The sequence below is a fragment of the Macaca thibetana genome, chromosome 11, assembly GCF_024542745.1.
Source record: "Macaca thibetana thibetana isolate TM-01 chromosome 11, ASM2454274v1, whole genome shotgun sequence".
Classification (NCBI taxonomy): domain Eukaryota; kingdom Metazoa; phylum Chordata; class Mammalia; order Primates; family Cercopithecidae; genus Macaca; species Macaca thibetana.
The window spans coordinates 114188348-114208331 of NC_065588.1; the positions used below are offsets into that span (position 1 = coordinate 114188348).

The 19984-nt window shown below is 46.3% G+C and overlaps 3 protein-coding genes across 5 annotated transcripts in view; 2 read left to right on the forward strand and 1 right to left on the reverse strand.

Annotated features, from left to right (window-relative positions):
• Positions 1-17037, reverse strand: part of KSR2 (kinase suppressor of ras 2) — a 518463-nt gene extending 501426 nt beyond the window's left edge. For all 3 annotated transcript variants that reach the window (XM_050747896.1, XM_050747897.1, XM_050747899.1), the window contains exon 1: positions 16011-17037. In XM_050747896.1, the coding sequence (XP_050603853.1) occupies positions 16011-16190 (180 nt within the window). In that variant the 5' untranslated portion in view covers positions 16191-17037. The remainder of the gene's footprint in view (positions 1-16010) is intronic.
• SUDS3 (SDS3 homolog, SIN3A corepressor complex component) overlaps positions 1-19984 on the forward strand; it is a 1028644-nt gene that overhangs the window by 546960 nt on the left and 461700 nt on the right. The gene's annotated exons all lie outside the window — the stretch shown is intronic.
• Positions 16397-19984, forward strand: part of RFC5 (replication factor C subunit 5) — a 62508-nt gene continuing 58920 nt past the window's right edge. Inside the window, exon 1 of the mRNA XM_050748099.1 lies at positions 16397-16485. The gene's annotated coding sequence lies outside the window, so the exon portion shown is untranslated. The remainder of the gene's footprint in view (positions 16486-19984) is intronic.

The window sequence follows — 19984 nt, forward strand, 5'->3', positions numbered from 1 at the left end:
CATAGAAATAGAGAAGAATGGTGCCTGCCAGGAGCTGGAGGAGAAAATGGGGAAATATTGGTCAAAGGATACAACCTTTCTGTTATGAGATGAATAAATTCTGGGGATCTAACATGCAACGTGGTGACTAGAGTTAATAATACTATACCGCATACTTAAAATTTGCTGAGGGTAGATCTTAAATGTTCTCATCACACACACACATACACACACATACACACACACACAGCAACTGAGGGGATGAATGTGTTAACTAACTTGACTGTGTGATCATTCCATGATAGATATCAAATCACCATATTGTACACCTTAAATACATGCACTTTGTTACGTATGCTTCAGAAAAGCTGAAAAAAATTTAATTTAAAAAATTGTTAAGGCTGGGAATGGTGGCTCATGCCTGCAATCCCAGCACTTTGGGAAGCCGAGGTGGGCGGATCACCTGAGGCCAAGAGTTCAAGACCAGCCTGACCAACATGGTGAAACCCCGTCTCTACTAAAAATACAAAAATTAGCCTGGTGTGGTGGCGGGTACCTGTAATCCCAGCTACTTGGGAAGGTGAGGCAGGAGAATCGCTTGAACCTGGGAGGTGGAGGCTACAATGAGCCAAGATTGCCCCATCACACACTCCAGCCTGGGCAATAACAAGACTCCGTTTCAAAAAAAAAAAAAAAAAACCTTTGGCCGTGCACAGCGGCTCACACCTGTAATCCCAGTACTTTGGGAGCTGGAGGCAGGAGGATCACCTGAGCTCAAGAGTTCGAGACCAGCCTGGCCAACATGGTGAAACCCCACCTCTACTAAAAATACAAAAATTAGCCAGTCATGGTGGCGCACGCCTGTGATTCCAGCTACTTAGGAGGCTGAGGCAGAAGAATCGCTTGAACCTGGGAGGCAGAGGTTGCTGTGAGCCGAGATTGCACCACTGCACTCCAGCCTGGGCAATGGAGTGAGACTCCATCTCAAAAAAAAAAAAAAAAAAAAAAACTTTTAAAGGCTGCCTTGTGAAAGGACTTGAGCAAACATTTCTCCAAAGAAGGTATACAAATGGCCAACAGGCACACGAAAAGATGTTCAACATCATTAGTCATTAGGGAAACACAAATCAAATGCACAATGAGATACTACTTCATACCCACCAGGAGGGCTATAATTTTAAAAATGAAAAATAACAAAAGTCATGAAGGATGTAGAGGAATTACTGGATTGCTGGTAGGAATGTAAAAGGGTTGCAGCCACTGTGGCAAACATTACGGTGGTTCCTCAAAAAATTAAAAATAGCATTACCGTATAACCCCATGATTCCGCCCCTGGGTACACACCAAAAAGAATTGAAAACATGAACTCAAACAGATACTCGTATATCAGTATTGTAGCAGCATTACTTACAATAACCAAAAGGTGAATATAACCTAAAAAATGTTCAACTTGACAGATGAATATACAAAATGCCAACTATGCATACAATGGACCATTATTTAGCCATAAAAATGAATGAAGTGCTGATACATGATGAACCTTGAAATTGTATGCTAAGTGAGACACAAAATAACAAATATCATATGATTCTACTTACATGAGGTACCTAGAGTATTAAGTTCATAGAGAAAGTAAGATGACAGTTACCATGTACTAGGCCAGAGAATGCGAGTACACGGGAGTTATTGCTTAATGGATACAGAATTTCTGTTTGAAACAATACAAAACCTTTCAGAAGTTGATAGTGGTGATGGTTATACAACATTGTAAGTGTACTTAAGGCCACTGAATTGTACACTTAAAAACAGTTGAAATGGGTGGGGCACAGTGACTCATGCATGTAATTCTCAATGCTGCTTTGGGGATGAGGTGGGAAAATCACCTGAGCCTAGGAGTTTGAGACTGGCATGGGCTAGATGGCAAGACCCAGCCTCTACAAAAAATATTTAAAAATTAACTAGGCATGGTGGCATACACCTGTAGTCCCAGCTACTCAGGAGGTTGAGGCAGGACAATCACCTGAATGCCGAAGTTTAAGGCTCCAGCAAGCTGTGATCACGCCACTGCACTCCAGCCTGAGCAACAGAGCAAGACCCTGTCTCAAAAAAAAAAAAAAAAAAAAAAAAAAAGTTAAAATGGTAAATTTTATGTATATTTTCCATAACAAAAAATTGATTTTAAAAAATCATTTAGGGTGAGCCTGATGAGGTAGCACTCACCCTAAATCTGGACACTGGGCAAAGATGGGGCTGGACAACCTCTGAAGGTTCCCCCTACCTTTACAGGATGTGCTTTTCAGATGGTCAGACATCAGAGTTTTTAACTCTTCACCATGCAAGCTTAAGACAAGTACAGAAGTTGCAAGGCCCAACTCCATACTTCGTTATCCAACTTAGAGTTAGGATGAGCATGCGGTTTAAAGACTAAGGCCTGCTAGCCACTGATGGGAGGTGCGTCATCTGTGGGCAAATTCAGAGATCCAGATGGAATGTCAGGAATCTTGTTCCTTCTGTCACCTGCAGCCTAGTGGGTGTGCCACTATGCTATAAAGGCCTTCTATGGGTTTCTTCTTCTCACACACTGGGGGCTTAGCTAACATTTACTGAATAAATGAATGATACTGCAAGGACGGTATCTCCCCAGATGGCAATGCAGAGCTCAGCACCACACAGGGCTGAAGCACCCTCAGCTCCCTCCTGCAAATCTACAGCGGGGATGATCATCAAAAATTCCAAAATCAAGACTTATTAAGAATTTGCAGCCAGGCACAGTGGCTCACATCTATAATCCCAGCACTTTGGGAGGCCAAGGCAGGTTGATCACTTGAGGTCAGGAGTTCGAGACCAGCCTGGCTAACATGGTGAAACCCCATCTCTACTAAAAATACAAAGAATTAGCTGGGTGTGGTAGCATGCGCTTGCAATCCCAGCTACTGGGGAGGCTGCTACAGGAGAATCGCTTGAACCCAGTACATGGAGGTTGCAGTGAGCTGAGATTGCACCACTGCACTCCAGCCTGGGCAAGAGAGCGAGACCCTGTCTCAAGAAAAAAAAAAAAATTGCCATGTGACAGGCACTCGGCTCTACCCAGCTCCTGAATGCGTGATTCCATTTAATCACATAACAACCTCATGTAAAATGATCATTTTGTTTCATTTGAGGCAGGATCTCATTCTGTTGCCCAGGATGGAATGCACTGGCATGATCATGGCTCACTGCAGCCTCAATCTCCCTGGGCTCAAGCGATCCTCCCACCTCAGCCTCCCAGGTAGCTGGGACCACAGGCATGCACCACCACACTCGGCTAATTTTTTTATTTTTTGTAGAGACGCTATCTCCCTATGTTTCTCAGTCTGATCTCAAACTCCTGAGTTCAAGCAATCTTCCTGCTTTGGCCTCCTAAAGTGCTGGGATTACTGGTGTGAGCCACAATCCTGATTTTATAAACAAGGAAACTGAGGCTTGGAAAGGAGAGATCATTTGGCACAGGGTTACTTAGCTAGTTAAGTCCTGAACCAAACTGGAACCCAAACAATCTCACCTCAGAGCTCAAGCCCTCCTAACTGCTAGTCTATATTGCTTAAAGCACCCATTTGAATTTGCAGGGAGTCAAGTTATTATTTCTGAGTCTTGATCTCACTTTTCTGGTTCAGGAAAATCAAACACATCCATCTTTGGAATGCATCCACTGCTTTCATCAATGGCTGCCTGGTAACTCTCGGGGGATCAGATTTTCAGTCCTCATCAAGACCAAGATTTCTATTATGGCAAAACAGAGAAATCGCTTCAGTGCTCAAAAACAGCTCTGTTCCACAGCAATATACAGTGAGCCACTCTTGTAATTTAACATTTTCTAGTAGCCTCCGGGGAAAAGAAAAGGAAAGCACATACAGGTGAAATTAATTTTAATATATTTTATTTAACCCAGTATATCTAAAATACTATCATTTTAATATGTTAGTATAAATATTATCAAGGCTGGGCATGGTGGGTGATGCCTGTAATCGCAGAACTCTGGGAGGCCAAGGCAGGAGGGCTGCTTGAGCCCAGGAGTTCGAGACCAGACTGGGCAACATAGCAAGACCCTCATCTCTACAAAAAATTAAAAATTAGCCAGGTGTGGTGGCATGTACCTGTAGTCCCAGTCGCTTGGGAGGCTGAGGTGGGAGGATTGCTTGAGCTCAGGTGGCCAAGGGTGCAGTGAGCCGTGATTGCACCACTGCACTCCAGCCTGGGTGACAGAGCGAGACTTTGTCTTGCTAAAAAATTTCTTTTTTTAAAAAGAGAAAAGAGAAATTATCAATGCAATATTTTACTTTTTTTTCCTTCATACTAAGAGTTTGGGCTGGGGGGGTGGCTCATGCCTGTAATCCCAGCACTTTGGGAGGCGAAGGCAGGAGGATCACATGAGCTTGGGAGTTCAAGGCCAGCCTGGGCAGCACAGTGAGACCCCATCTCTTTTAAAACATACATTTAATTTTTAAAAAAAGCATTTGGAATCTGGTGTGTATTTGACACTAACAGCACATTTCAACTAGGACTCACCGTCTTTCCATTGGTCAATGGCCACATGTAGCAAGTGGCTACTACACTAGACAGCTCAGATCTAAAATATCTCCCTCTCTTTATCTCATCCTCCCGTCTCTATGAATGCCCTACTTTGTTTCTATCAGTCCTCTGTTTCTCTCAAATAATTGTCATCCACAATAGTCACCAAAGAAAGCATTTTAGCGACAGAGTAAGTATTCCATCATCGTGACTGTCATTAATCCTATGGCTGCCACCTCTAATCACATCATTACCATTAACGTCTACACTTCCCCATTGCCCTCCATTTATCCTCATCTTTCTTTCTTCTCTTCCGGATCATTTCACCTTTGGGGAGTCCACAGGAGAGCAGTAAACCTCCGTCTCTTCCTGTGTCCGCGGCTGCCTTAGTCAGTCAGTTTGGGTCAAATTGGTGACTCTAAACCTCAATAAACCTGCCTGTAAAGGAGCAACCACCACGGTTGTGGTCACGACCCACTGGAAAGACATTCCAAGCATCACAGAAGCCCTGCTGAAGAAAATCATTCTACTTTTTCACTTTCTTCTCCTATTTTTGTCCCTCTTCCCTTCCCATCCTTCAGCTTCTCCATCCTCCTTCCTAGCCGCCATGTGTCTGCTGTCCTCCTCAGCCTCTCAACACCTCCCCTGTCCCCACACCCAGAGCAGCACACGGTGGGCAAGAAGGAAGGCCCTATCCCTCTCCCCAACAGTTGGGACCCCATGGGTAGAAGCCCAGGAAATGATCCATTCTCTGGGGGTGGGAAGACTTCCTAGTTTTCTACCTATTGAAAGGTAATGGATTACAAACTCCCTGCTAGAATCCACTTCCGAAACCCAGAGGGAGGAGTGAACCCTTCAGACGTAACATTTATCGTGCGTTAGAATTGTGAGTTACACACACACACACACACACACACACACACACACACACACACCCTTTTATGAACACAAGGCAAAAGGAAAAGGCCAGGTCCTCACAGGCTGATTTTTTTTTTTTTTTTTTTTTTTTTTTTTTTAAAGACCAAGTCTCACTCTGTTGCCCAGACTGGAGGAGTACAGTGACGCAATCTCGGCTCGCTGAAACCTGCACCTCCTGGGTTCAAGTGATTCTCCTGCCTCAGCCTCCCAGTAGCTGGGATTACAGGCGTGTGCCACCACGCCAGCTAATTTTTTTGTATTTTTAGTAGAGATGGGGTTTCGCCATGTTGGCCAAGCTGTTCGTTAACTCCTGACCTCAAGTGATCTGCCTGCCTTGACCTCCCAAAGTCCTGGGATTACAGGCGTGAGCCACTGCATCCAGCCGAGGTTGACCATTTTGTGCAGAAAACCAAGCATTCCCCATTACCCCAGGTACCCAGGCCCTACCCAGTTAAAAACAGTAAAGATCACATTCTGACCTGAGACAAAAGCCTCCTTAACCCTGAGCTCTTAGACATCAAAACACTCACACTCAAAAAATAAAATAAAATATACACCTGTGCTGAGGGTATGGGGAAATGAACCCTTTCCAACACTGCTGGTGAAGGGCAACTTGGCAAAACCTGTGGAAAGTCCTAAACTTTTGCATATCCTTTGATCCAGCAGTTCCATTTCTAGGAGCTGAAAATAAGAATTAGCCACAAGGAATCCACTGTGGCATTGTTATAAAAACATAAAAGTATGAACATAAGCACATGACAATAGAATTTTGGTTAAAGAAATGATGGTGGCTGGGCACGGTGGCTCACACCTGTAATCCCAGCAATTTGGAGGCCTAAGCAGGCAGATCACTTGAGGTGAGGAGTTCAAGACCAGCCTGACCAACATGGTGAAACTCCATCTCTACTAAAAATACAAAAATTAGCTGGGTGTGGTGGCACGTGCCTGTAATCCCAGCTACTCAGGAGGCTGAGGCACAAGAATTGCTTGAGTCCGGGAGACAGAGGTTGCAGTGAGCAGAGATCACACCACTGCACTCCAGCCTGGGCAACAGAGTGAGACTCTGTCTCAAAATAAAATAAAGTGAGAAATGATGGGGCATCCGTGTCATACTATACAGCCATTACAAATAATACTTTATACAGATATACAGAAAAAATAAGAACTAGTGTTGAATAAACCAGTAGAGTGATTATAGTAAACAATAATATACTGTATGTTTCAAAATAGCTAGAAGAGAATAATCTGAATGTTCTCAGTATAAAGAAAAGATAAACATTTAAAGTTACCCAGATTCGATTATTATACATTATATGAATGTATTTAAATATCACATGTACCCTGAAAATATGTACATTATGTACTAATTAAACAATAATACTTTAATAATTTGAAAAATTGGTTCATGGCCTATTAAGTGAACTTCGTATCTCTGGCCTTTCTCAGAGCTCCACGCTCACACATCCAGCTGTCTACCTGACAAATGTAGCATGTCAAACAGAACTTGACTGTCAAACCCAATCTATCCCACTTCCAGTCTTCACATTTCAAACAAGGGGACCCCCATTCTCCTAGCACTTGAACCAAACACCTAGGAATAATCTTTGATTATTGATTCTCCCTCACCGTCACATCAGATCCATCAGCTCCGTCCACATACTTGACCTTCTGAATCCAGCCACCTGCCCCGTCCACCCCAAAACAATCATACCAGTCAAAAGCACAGTCATTGAGGGCTTGGACTTCCACAGTCACTACCAACCTGTCTCCCTGCTCTCATGCCTACCTCCTACAGTCTGTTTACCCGGCAGCAATCAGAAGATCATTTAAAAACATAACCCCTGGTTCAAAGGGCTTCTATCACAGTTAGAACAAAAATCCAAGGCTGGGCATGATGGCTCACACCTGTAATCCCAGCACTTTGGGAGGCTGAGGCATGAGCATCACTTGAGCCCAGGACTTGGAGACCAGCCTGAGCAACATAGGGAGACCCCATCTCTACAAAAAATTTTAAAATGTAGCCAGCCATGGTGATGCACATCTGCAGTCCCAGCTACTCGGGAGGCTGAAGTGGGAGGAAGGACTGAGCCTGGGAGGTCGAGGCTTCAGTGAGCCATGATGGTGCCACTGCACTGCAAACTGGGTGACAGAGTGAGATCCTGTCTCAAAAGAAAAAAAAAAAAAAAAAAAACTTCAAGTACCTTAGTGTCTTAGCAAAGCCCCCGATGACCAGCTTCTGTCTCCCACTCTGTCCCTCCTCATCCCTTCCCTGCCCACTCCCTGCATTCCAACCACAGTGGACACCTTGGGATTCCAACAACATGCCAAGCATGTTCCCACCAAAGAAGTTTGCATCTGCTGTTCCCTCTGCCTGGCACACTCTTCCCCCAAATATTTCATGGCTTGCTTCCTGGAGTTAGCAAAATCTCCATGAAGGAGCCTTTGCTGATCATCCCATATCTTTCCCTTGCTCTCCTATGCTCTTTTTGTTTTGGTTAATTTTCATGGCTGTGGTATATCGTGACATTGGATTGTTCACTAGCACCCCAGTAAACCACACCTCCTGGAATCCATAGCCACGGTGACTCTGGGCTTATCTATGTAACATGCTCTGGCGAAGAGGGCATTAGCAAAGGTTGCAGAACCGAGGCTTAGGAAGGGCTTGTGCACTGAGGCCTGTCCTCTGGGAACGCCATTGCTGCCACCATGTAAGAAACCCGGGCTATCCTGCCAGAAAAGCCATTGGGGGAGCAGAGAAGTGAGGCACTGCAGCCAACCACCAGCCATGTGAGCAGGGCCATATGGGACTCTCCAGCCACAGTCAGGCCATCAGATGAACACAACCACAAGTGAGTGAGGCAAGACCTGCAGAACTGGCCAGCTAAGTCCATACCTGACTGCAGGCACCTGAGCAAATGATGATTGTTTTAAACTACTAAGTTTTGAGGTGGCTTGTTCTCTAGCAATACATAACTGATATGACAGCTTATCATTAGCTGTGGCAGAGACTACTAGCTATTCAGCAAACACTATTTTCTTTTTCTTTCTTTTTTTTTTTTTTTTTTTTAAGACAGGTTCTGACTCTGTCACCGAGGCTGGAATGCAGTGGTACAGTCTCGGCTCACTGCAACCTCCGCCTTCTAGGCTCCAACCATCCTCCCACCTCAGCCTTCCGAGTAGCTGGGACTATAGGCACGTGCCACCACACCTAATTTTTGTATTTTGGTAGATATGGGGCTTCACCACATTGTCTAGGCTGGTCTCGAACTCCTGGGTTCAAGCAACCGTCCTACCTTGGCATCCCAAAGTGCCAGGATTATAGGCGTGACCCACCACACCAGCCTATTCTCTCTTCTTCCTGAGCTCACAGCTAAACTTCATTCTCCACCTTCTTTGCAGTGCTGTGACTGAATGCTCGCTAAGGACATGCAAGCATAAGGGAATGCACTGATGAGGGCAACTTTGGGAAATAAGGCTTTGTCTTCTCTGCACTTTCTCCCCCTTCTAGATGCACCAATGATAATGCTGCAGAGGGGAAGGGGTCTGGAGCATGAGAGAATGGCCCGCCACCTGCCAACCAAGAACACCCTCCTTGGACTGTTTAGCGAACAAGAAAAAGACATTTAGGGGTCTATTTCTTATAGTCTGTCCTAATAAATACACTAACTTAGAAGCTTCTCCAACCAAGATGGGAGTCTATTTCCCCATCCTCTATACCCAGACTGGCCACGGGACTTACATTATCTCACAACTCCAATGGAAGTAACATTCTGTGATTTCCAAATACTAAGACGCCTTGCCACTTTCCCTCTCGCTCTCTAGGAATACTAGAGACCTGTAAGAAACCCAAGCTATCACACCAGCAGGCCGCAGGGAGAGAAAGTCTCAGCTTTCCTATCCTCCCCTTCCTCCAGCTAAATGTGGCCACACGAGTGGAGCTCAGGCAAGACCAGCAGAACCCTCCCGCCAAGCCCAACCCACAGAATCATGAAAATAATAAATTGTTGTCTTAAGCCCAAAGTTTTCCAAACAAAATTAAGTTTAAAGATCGTGGCCGGGCGCGGTGGCTCAAGCCTGTAATCCCAGCACTTTGGGAGGCCGAGGCGGGCGGATCACAAGGTCAGGAGATCGAGACCATCCTGGCTAATCTGGTGAAACCCCGTCTCTACTAAAAAATACAAAAAACTAGCCGGGCGAGGTGGCGGGTGCCTGTAGTCCCAGCTACTCTGGAGGCTGAGGCAGGAGAATGGCGTGAACCCGGGAGGCGGAGCTTGCAGTGAGCTGAGATCCGGCCACTGCACTCCAGCCTGGGCAACAGAGTGAGACTCCGTCTCAAAAAAAAAAAAAAAAAAAAAAAAAGATCGTTCATGACACAGCAACAGAAAATTGAGATGGAATATATGAAGAGCAAAAAAACAACAGGAGGCCGGGCGTGGTTATTACACCTGTAATCCCAGCACTTTGGGAGGCCAAGACAAGAGGGTGGCTTGAAGCTAGGAGTTTAAGACCAGCCTGGGCAACAAAGCAGGACACTGTCTCTATAAAACAAATTTTAAATTAGCTGGGTGCAGTGACATATGCCTGTAGTCTCAGCTACCCAGGAGGCTGAGACAGGAGGATCGCTTGAGCCCAGAAGTTCAAGGCTGCAGTGAGCTATGATCGCACCACTGTACTCCAACCTGGGTGACAGAGCAAGACCCTGTCTCTAAAAAACAAAAAGCTACGATACCCTTGCTATACAAGGAGATTCCATACTTGTCCAACCCTAACTCCCAATATTTTTTTCCCCTTACAATTTAACTAAAACAGAATCCAGCTCAGAACTACTTCTACTTGGCTAGTACTCTCCCATTCTAGTGTCACTTGCTCACGTTAGGGTGGTCTCTGTCTTTCAGAGTTTTTCCCCTCCCATCCGTCCTAGAGTCTAGGGATTAGCAAGCTACAGCCCATGGGCCTAATATGACTCATCACCTGGGTTTGGTTTGGTTTTGTTTTTTGGTGTTTTGTTTTGCTTTTTGTTTTTGAGATGGAGTCTTCCTCTGTCACCCAAGTTGGAGTGCAGTGGCGCAGTCTTGGTTCACTGCAACCTCCATCTCCCGGGTTCAAGTGATTCTCCTGCCTCAGCCTCCCGAGTAGTTGGGATTACAGGCACCTGCTGCCATGCGCCACTAATTTTTGTATATTTAGTAGAGACGGAGTTTTGCCATGTTGGCCAGGCTAGTCTTGAACTCCTGATCTCAAGTGATCCACTCACCTCAGCCTCCCAAAGTGCTGGGATTACAGGCATGAGCCACTGTGCCTGGCCACCATCACCTGTTTTTGTAAGGCCCAGAAACTACAGTTTGTACAACTATGAATATAAAAAAAAACAAAAGAAAAATATTCATGACATGCAAAAAGTATATCAATTTCAAGTTTCAGGGTCCATAAATAAAGTTTTATTAGAAAACTGCCTCCCCCCAGGTTGGGCTTGATGGTTCACACCTATAATCCCAGCACTTTGGGAGGCTGAGGTGGGCGGATCACTGGAGGTTGGGAGTTTGAGACCAGCCTGGCCAATAGGCTGGTCTGAAACCCCGTCTCTACTAAAAATACAAAAATTAGCCAGATGGGATAGCGCAGGCCTGTAATCCCAGCTACTCAGGAGGCCAAGACAAGAGAATCGCTTGAACCTGGGACGCAGAGGTTGCAATGAGCCAAGATTACACCTCTGCACTCCAGCGTGAGCAACAGAGCGAGACTCTGTCTCGAAAGAAAAAGAAAACTGCCCCACCCATTCATGTATGTACCGCCCATGGTTGCTGCATGCTGCAGCACAGAGTCGGGCAGCTTTGATGAAAATTGCAGGGTTCACAAAGCCTGAACTCTTTACCATCTGTCCCTTTCCAGAAAAAGTTTGCCAGCCACTGCTGTAGGCTGCCATTCAAGGCAGGTGAATCGCTTGAGCCCAGGAGTTCAAGACCAGCTGGGGCAACATAGCAAAACCTTGTCTCTATTTTAAAAAATGCAAAAAATTAGCCAAGCATGGTGGTGCATACCTGTAATCCCAGCTACTCAAGTGGCTGAGGCAGGAGGATCACTTGAGCCCTGGAGATCAAGGTTGCAGTAAGCCATGATTGTGCCACTGCACTCCAGCCTGAGTTACAGAATGAGACCCTGCCTCAGAAAAACAAAAAAGCTTATACTTTTCTATTATATTCATTCCAAAAGTTTTGAAGACTTCTATCTCCTTCCGCAAAGGGATGAAACTTTGTTGGTCTGACTCTCTAATCTTTAGTTGGATCCCAGAAGTTAGTGGCCTAAATTCATTTCCTATGACAGGCTACCAGGTACCCTCCATTCTGGGCAAAATGGTCTCTAGGCTGCCCCCATGATGGCATTCAAATACCTTCATCTGGTTCGTTGTCCTTGTCCAGCAAGCTCTCCCCTTTTGCTGCAATCTAAACCCTCCTCATCCTTCACTCCAAATCCCCATCTCCCCAACCAAGAAGGTTTCCCTGCTTTGCCAAATGTTTTCCCAGGTGTATTCTATGGAACAAAAATCCCAAGAGAAATCCTTGGGCGGGGTGGGGTGGCTCACACCTGAACTTTGGGAGGCCTAGGCGGGCAGATCACCGGAGGTCAGGAGTTCAAGACCAAACTGGCCAACAAGACAAAAGCCCGTCTCTACTAAAAATACAAAAATTACCTGGGCGTGGTGGTGTGCATCTGTAATCCCAGCTATTTGGGAGGCTGAGGCAGGAGAATCACTGGAACCCAGGAGGCGGAGGCTGTAGTGAGCCGAGATCGCGCCATGCACTCCAGCCTGGGTAACAGAGCAAGACTCCATTCTATCCTCTCTTGGAGGCCTAATACACATAGGTAGCATATTAAAGGCTCTGAGAAGTCCTGCATTAAAGATGCCTGTTTCCCTTTGCTTAGTTCAACTCTTCCCAAACTTATTAACCATAGAATTTGTTTTGTCCACAGAACACTTATTAACTACCAGCATTAAGTACAGTGCCTGGATGTCAGCATTTGTTGAAAGAATGAAAAATGCTAACATCCCAGATTTAGGGTTCTACAGAACATACTTTGGAAATGTTATTCAAGCTCCTCCTCCTGTCTCTCTAATCTGAACTGCTCCCTTCCGTGCCATCTAGTCAACACCATCTAATGCCAATCGTTATCATCATCACAGCTGTCATTCATTAACACCTGCAGCCACTCTGTTCCAGATAGTGCTAGACCCTTGAAAACATTATCTCTTTCGATCCTTATAACCACCCTCTGAAGCAGGGAATATTATTTAATTATTGCTGTTTTGCCAAAAACTTAAAACTATAAATCAGAAAACTTCAATCACTAGCCCAAGATAAAGTAAAAAGAAAAGATAGAATTTACAACTATATCAGTCTGACTCAAAGTTCATGAACTTTCTTTTCCACCAAAATATCTTCTGATAATGTGCCATGGCTGCCATCGCTGGCTGTCCACTTACTTAATATCTACCTGTGCCTCCTTCCACACTAGCAGAGCCCTGATTTTGCATGGAGTGGCAACATGTCATTTCAGGCAATGGATCATGATCCATCTAAGCCGATCGTGGTGGTGTTCCCACTTCCCCACCTCCCGGGCTCCCTTGCAGCTAGGACTCAGTTCTGGCCAAGAAGATATAATCAAATCATCTGCAAGGTGAGGAGGAAGAGATGTCCTGGGGAACCCTTTATTCCTTCACACTCACCAGGTCCTCCTCTTTGCTACCTGGAACCCAGATGTAATTGCTGAAGCTGCAGGAACCATCTTGCAACCACAAGAGAAAAGCCATGAGAATTCCCAAAGACATCAGCCCTGGTATTACTGACCTACTGAGCCAACCGAAGCAGCTATATGTCTCCAGAATTCTTGTTACATGAAGAGAAACCATTATTTGCCTTACCGCTGTGACTGGGTTTTCCATTTCATGCAGCTGAACAAAAACAGGCCTAATGGGCCCACACGTTGTCCCCCATATTATTTACCACTTGGACTTTATCATTATTTCACATACACATTATTCTGTCATGAAGTATGCGTCCTGAAGGCCAAGTCCACCTTGCGTATTTTTGTGTCTACAGAAGCGTATACATGCTATTAAATGCTGTTCATTATCACCCTTTTCAGGGATCATCTATTCAATTTATTACTTGCATTCGTGTTAGCAAGCAGTGAGTTTTCACCATTAAATAGCTGGAATATCATATCTTTCTCCTAATGGATTAGCATCTCAAAGTGTCCATTTGAAAACATGTGTCAGAAATACCTGGACTGTTTATTACACGCAGATTTCTTGGCCCTCTCGCTAAACCCAGCTAAATTAGAATCTCTAGGGTTAGAGAAGCTGAGAATCTGCATTTTAACAAGCACTCTCATATGGTTCTGATATACAAAATTAGAAAATTCCGTGCACCCAAATGTTAGGATTGGCTGGACTCGTCTGGACCCTGAGTTACCAGCCCCTCTGCAGGGACCCTCCCTAACCCTACAAATCTGGGAAATAGAAATTGGAATCATTGCTCAAGACCATTCCCTGGGCAAGATGGATGAAAGTGGTTGGCATGCTCTGTAGCATACTGGGACGAGGGAACTGAAAACAGATGCATTTCCTACAACTGCAACTCCCCCATAGCCATCCTACCAGTGCCTCCATCCCCCCAGTTTAAAAGGAAAACCACTATGCAGAAAGAAGGCAATGCCCACTGCGGCACATCACCATCCAGGAAGCTATCAGAGGATGGAGCATGTTTGAAACAGAAAAAAAAAAAAAAAGAAAAAGAAAACTTCGAAGAAACTTACACAGGAATACACAAACTAGCATTTGGGACTCCTGACTCAGAGGAACAGAAGAGAGCTCCGATGGCTTTTTGGGGGTTATTTATTGACTGCATGCAGGTCTGAAGAGTCTGCTCTTGGGTAATGTTCAGGCAGAGACAGAAGGCTGGATCCTACACTTTTTCTTCCAACAGCAGAGCTCTGGCCTCACCTGCTCTCCCAAGCTCCAGGAAAGGCAATACCTGTGCCTCCCAACACAATTCCCACTCTCCCGATACACCTTGACATTGATCTTATTTCGTCTCTGAGGATCACATTTCCAGATGACAGGTGCACACAGACATGCATCCTAGGGTAGCAAACAGCATCTCTCTCTCTCTCTCTCTCTCTCTCTCTCTCTCTCTCTCTCTCTCTCCTTTTGAAGGGATGACCTCCTGCATGTTGACATCCAGCCAAATTTAAAATCACGGAAGAAAAAGAAAGACCCAAAGTGAATCCAAGAAAAGCACCTATCCAGGCTAGAACAGGGGCAGGAGGGCTACAAGATTCACTAGGGACTGACGAGTTCAGGCCTTGGGAACTCATGTGCCAGAAGCAAGATGAACGTCTCAGTACTGCTCATGCCCACTCCACCACAGGGGGAACCCCTTTTCTCCCAGCCCCACTGCCCCCACCCTTGGTGGATGCCAGCTAATGGAAGTTCCGAAATTTAATCAACCCATGTGTATAGCTGGGTTGGTTTGAGAGAAGGAAGTGAGTTGAACCCTTCAAACATTTTGAACAATGCAGATGTCCAATGATCTCATGAACACCAGGCATTTGGCAGTTCCTAAGGCTCTTTAAACCTTCCTCCTTTGACCAAATGGCCTTCAGAAAAAACTAATTTCTGCCATCTTCTTTCTGAGTAACTTTGCATCCATCCCTCATCCCATCCCACTCCCCCAAAAAACTGTTTCAAACTCCCCCTCAAGTTCTGCCGGAGAGAATGTTACAAGAAGCCAAAGAGAACTCCTCCTCCCCGACCCCTTTCCTCTTTCCTCGCAGCCCCACTGAGATTCAGGAGTATTCTCCTACACCACCTATGTGTGCTGATTGAGGCATATTTTTTTTTCCTTTTATACGTTTTAGGCCTGCAACAGCTCACTGCATCAAAACGATTGGATTGGAAATGGGTAGCTCCATAGGGATTTTTTTTCATGCATCTTGCCTCCTGACATGTATATCACTGATTTAAAAAAAAAAAAAATCTAAGGAGCAAAAGGAGGGCGGGGAAGAAGGCCAAGAGAAGAAGAGGTCTACAATGACAGGCGGCCCCATTCTGCGAGCAAAAACCACCTTTTGACCACCTGCAGAATGCGCAAGGTCACGTGGGTTCTCTGCAGCTCCTTAATGTATTACCCGGCACACAAGCCCCCGTGGCATATAAACAAATCCACAAGCGGAAAAAAGAGAGAACTCCCTCCTCAGCCGGGAAGCGAATGATAACGGTAACAGCCGCAACAATAATAATAAATAAAGAATAACAATTACTACTACTACTACCACCACCCAGCCAAGCGCAGACGACGGCAGCACAGTAAAAGGATATCCAATGCAGGCTGTGCAAGGAGAGAAATCACAGAAAAGCAAACCGTGCCCACCTTGCTTGCCCGCACCATCACCCCCAGCCCCCAATAAACAGAGTCAGAGGGAAAGGGGACCGTGGGGAGAAAGGAGGGGGAAAGAAGGATTGCTTTTTTTTTTTTTTTTTTTTTTTTTCTGTAGGCAACACCTACCTCCAGGGTCCGGATTTCTTTTTGTGTGAGGTCGTTGGAGGTAGCACATTTGGTCCTAAGACCTTCCAGGTTGGAGATGCTCAAGTCTATCATGTTTTGGACCAGTTCGCACTGCTGTAAGGCTTTTTGCAAACTCAGAGGCTGCTGCTCCTCGCTTTTCGTCATGTTTTCCTCATCCATCGCTTGCTCTGCAACCCCCTTCCCCTCCTCCTCCTCCCAGAGAGAAAAAAGAGGGGGGGGGAGTAGAGGTAGTCTACCCCTCCGCCTCTCCAACCACTGCGACTTCTCAACAATGTCTCATGAAGAAGAAATCCAACATCTCACACAGGGTTGAGGGGGTGGGAGTGGGAGGAGGGGACAAGAGCCAAAATTTATTATTTTATTTTGGGGTATCAAGCGGACTCCATTAGAATGTCTCCTCTCTGAGTCTCTGGTCCCTGAAAAGGAGAGATGCTGTTTCTCAGAAGCAAACCAGGTGATGTGATGCTGTCTGTATACTTAGGGAGGAGGAGGAGGAGGAAAAGAGGAGGAGAAGGAGGAGAGAGAGGAGGAGGGAGAGGAGGAGGAGGGAGAGGAGGAGAAGGAAAATAGCGCTCACTCTTTACACACCGGCTCCTTGAAGGACAAAATTATATATTTTTGGCTTGCTTGCTTTTATGTCAAAAAAAATCTGGTTTGCCCCCCTCCCAGTTGCAGGGACACGGCATGGTCCACGGTTTGGAAGTGCTTTAGCGCGTTCTCAAGGTGCTGTCTGCATTGCTCCCGCGGCTGCGGCGGCTACTGCGGCTGGCTGCTGTCTCCTCCCCGCGCTGCTGCTGCTGCTGCTGCCGCCGCCAGGCTCCGGGGGTGACGGTTGCTGCAATAGCTCCTGCCTCGCTCCACACCGACATCTTGCCTGTCAATCAAAGGGCGGGGGGGAGCGAGGGAGCGCCGGAGAGGGATGGAGAGCGAGCGAGGGACCTGCAGGGGAGCGGGTTGGTGGAGAGGCGCCGTGCGCGCAGCCGCCCCAGCCGGGCCCCGGCCCCGGCGCGCCAGGGACCCGCCGAAGGAGGCGGAGGAGGAGCGCGCAGGCTCGCGCACCTGGCCGGGGACAGGGCCGGGGGGCGGGATTTCTAGGGGCTGCGGAGCTCGCGTGGCAAAGTGAAATTACTACCGGGAGTGCGTGCGAGCGAGCAAGCGAGCGATCGGCGGGCGGGGGCGCGGAGACAGAGCGCGCATCGGGCCCAGCCTGCTCCCGGGGGCGGCAGAGGAGGCAGGGAGTGTGCCCGAGCCTGGAGGCTGGGCGAGGGGGCGGGGAGAGGGAGTCGGTGGCGGGGAGGGGGTGGGGGCCACTACTCCTGCACCGCTCTCGCGAGACCGAGCTGGAGTGCTGCTCAGCAGGTGCGCTCCGGCTGGGAGCAGGTGTGCGCCCAACTTTGAAACCTTCGGTGCGCGCTGGAGAGGCGTCGGCGTGAACCTGGGCACGTCTTCTCTGTCTTTGGCTCGGTGTGTGTGTGCGTGCCTTTTTTGTTCGTTTGTCCTTTCTTGTTACTGGGGAAAAAATAAAGCGAACCTGGTGATCTTCCGTGAATTTCAGGAAGCTGCCTCCTAGACTTGGTACCCTGGCCCGCCCTGATGGCTTTCCATTTGGAGGGGAAAAGGGCCTTTGCCTTATTCTGAGTATTCCCATGTCCTACAAGGGTCTGTGTGGCCTGACCCCAGCATACCTAACTGACGTTATAACAGCAGACGATGGCTCCATGGTTAATATGTTTTTACCTTTTGAAATGGTTGAAAGCCTGGCGCGGTGGCTCACGCCTGTAATCCCCAGCACTTTGGGAGGCGGAGTCAGGAGGATCACTTGAGACCAGGAGTTTCGGACCAACCTAGGCAACAACATAGCAAGACCCTGTCGCTACTAAAAATTCAAAAATTAAAAATGTAAATAAAATGGTTGGAAAAAATCAAAAGAATATTTTGTGACACGTGAAAATTATGTGAAATTCACATCTCAGTGTTCACAAGTAAAGTTTTGTTGGAATACCACCATCCATCTGTTTATTGTCTGTGGTTACTTTTGCCTTGTAAAGCAGAGTTAAGCAGCTGCAGCTGAGACCGGTGGTTCACAGCACCTGAAAGATTTACTGCCTGGCACTTTACAGAAAGGTTTGCTGACTCTTGATTAAATCTTCGCACTCTATGTCCACCGTGCCCAGAACATGCTTCACCCTAATCCTCTCCTGGTGGGTTTCTTCTTGTCACTGCTAACTCAAATGTCATCTCGGAGAGGCCTCATCTCCCTAATCACCTTATCTAATAGTATTCCCAACACACGTTGCCCAACAGATGTATTTAGAATAATTAACAAAAGGCACCTTTCTCCAGGTGAACAGAGCCCTGTGCTGAGGACTGAGTAAGGAGTGATACTCAGAACACATGGTATAATATATCACCCTTAAATGAAGCCACTTGAAAAGCAGAAAGAACAGGAGCCAGTGGTGGCCAAGTTGAATGACAACCTTTATTTTTAAGTTCTGGGGTGAATGTGCAGGACACGCAGGTTTATTACATAGGTAAACGTGTGCCATGGCGGTTTGCTGCACCTATCAACCCATCACCTAGGTATTAAGCCCAGCATGCATTAGCTATTTTTCCTGATGCTTTCCCTCGACACACTTTTTTTTTTTCTAAGACTGTACGCTGACCCAGCATGGTGGCTCACACCTGTAATCCCAGCACTTTAGGAGACCAAAGCAGGTGAATAGCCTGAGCTCAGGAGTTTGAGACTGCCTGGCCAACATGGTGAAACTCCGTCTCTACTAAAAATACAAACAATTAGCCAGGTGTGGTGGCAGGCGCCTATAATCCCAGCTACTCCCAGGCAGGAAAGTTGCTTGAACCCAGGAGGCAGAGGTTGCAGTGAGCTGAGATTGTGCCATTGCACTCCAGCCTGAGCCACAAGAGCAAAACTCTGTCTCAAAAAAAAAAAAAAAAAAGGAAAGAAAGAAAAGAAAAAGAAAAAAAATACTGTAAGCCATGGGATTTTATAGCTATACAGAACTGAGTCAGTATTTTCAACATCTGTCAATGAGCAGATGAAGTAAGTTCTCTATGTTCTCCGTCTTTTGGACCATGAAGTTTATGAATTCCAGTTGTCTGGTAAAATTATCTCTTTTCATCTATTTTCTCCATCGTTTAGTTTTTCTTAAACATGTTAATTATGGTTATTTTAAAGCATTTGTCTAACTCCAAAAACTTGATGACCTGTGGGTCTCTTTCTATTGACTATTTTTCCCTTTATTTTCAGTGATATGGTCCTGTCTCTTGGCAGGCCTTGTAATTTTTATTGAATGTCAGACATTGTGTATGAAAAAATGTACAGACTCGAGGTGATAATATCTAAGTCTGGAGAGGACACACTCTTTCTCTGCAAGATAAATTGCATACAGATCAATTATCTTAATCCAATCAGGGGCTGAGCTGGGTAGAGACTGGGTTATAGTTTTGAAAAGACACCACTTCACTCTGTCCCCTACCTCTAATGCTTTGCCTTTCCAGGGTTCCAACCAGGAACCTTGGTTGTTCACTAAGTCCCCTCTCTCTGGTCCTGAGCTCTAACCCTTATCTTCACAGCACGACAAGACTGTGGAAATGGCTCTGTTTTTCAGCGACCTTCTGCTTGGCGTCTTTGCTTCTTGCCCTGCACTATTTCAGACTTTGCCAAATATCTTGAGGGGAAAACCACCATCTATCAGGCTCACTTTTCTGCCCCTCGCTTCTCCCTGGGATAATAGCCTCTCGAGTCTCCAGTTTTGTCTTTCTAGCCCTATGAGGTTGCTAAAAGTTTTGTCAGTTTCTCTGTTCCCCCAAAGCAGCCTTCATGCCTGGGAAGAGTCTAGAAACTCAGCCTCTTTCCCTGTGCCCAAATGTGCAAATATCCCCAGGGAAAAATCAGCTGCAGAATGTCAGCTCACCACACCAGAGTGTCCCTGTCT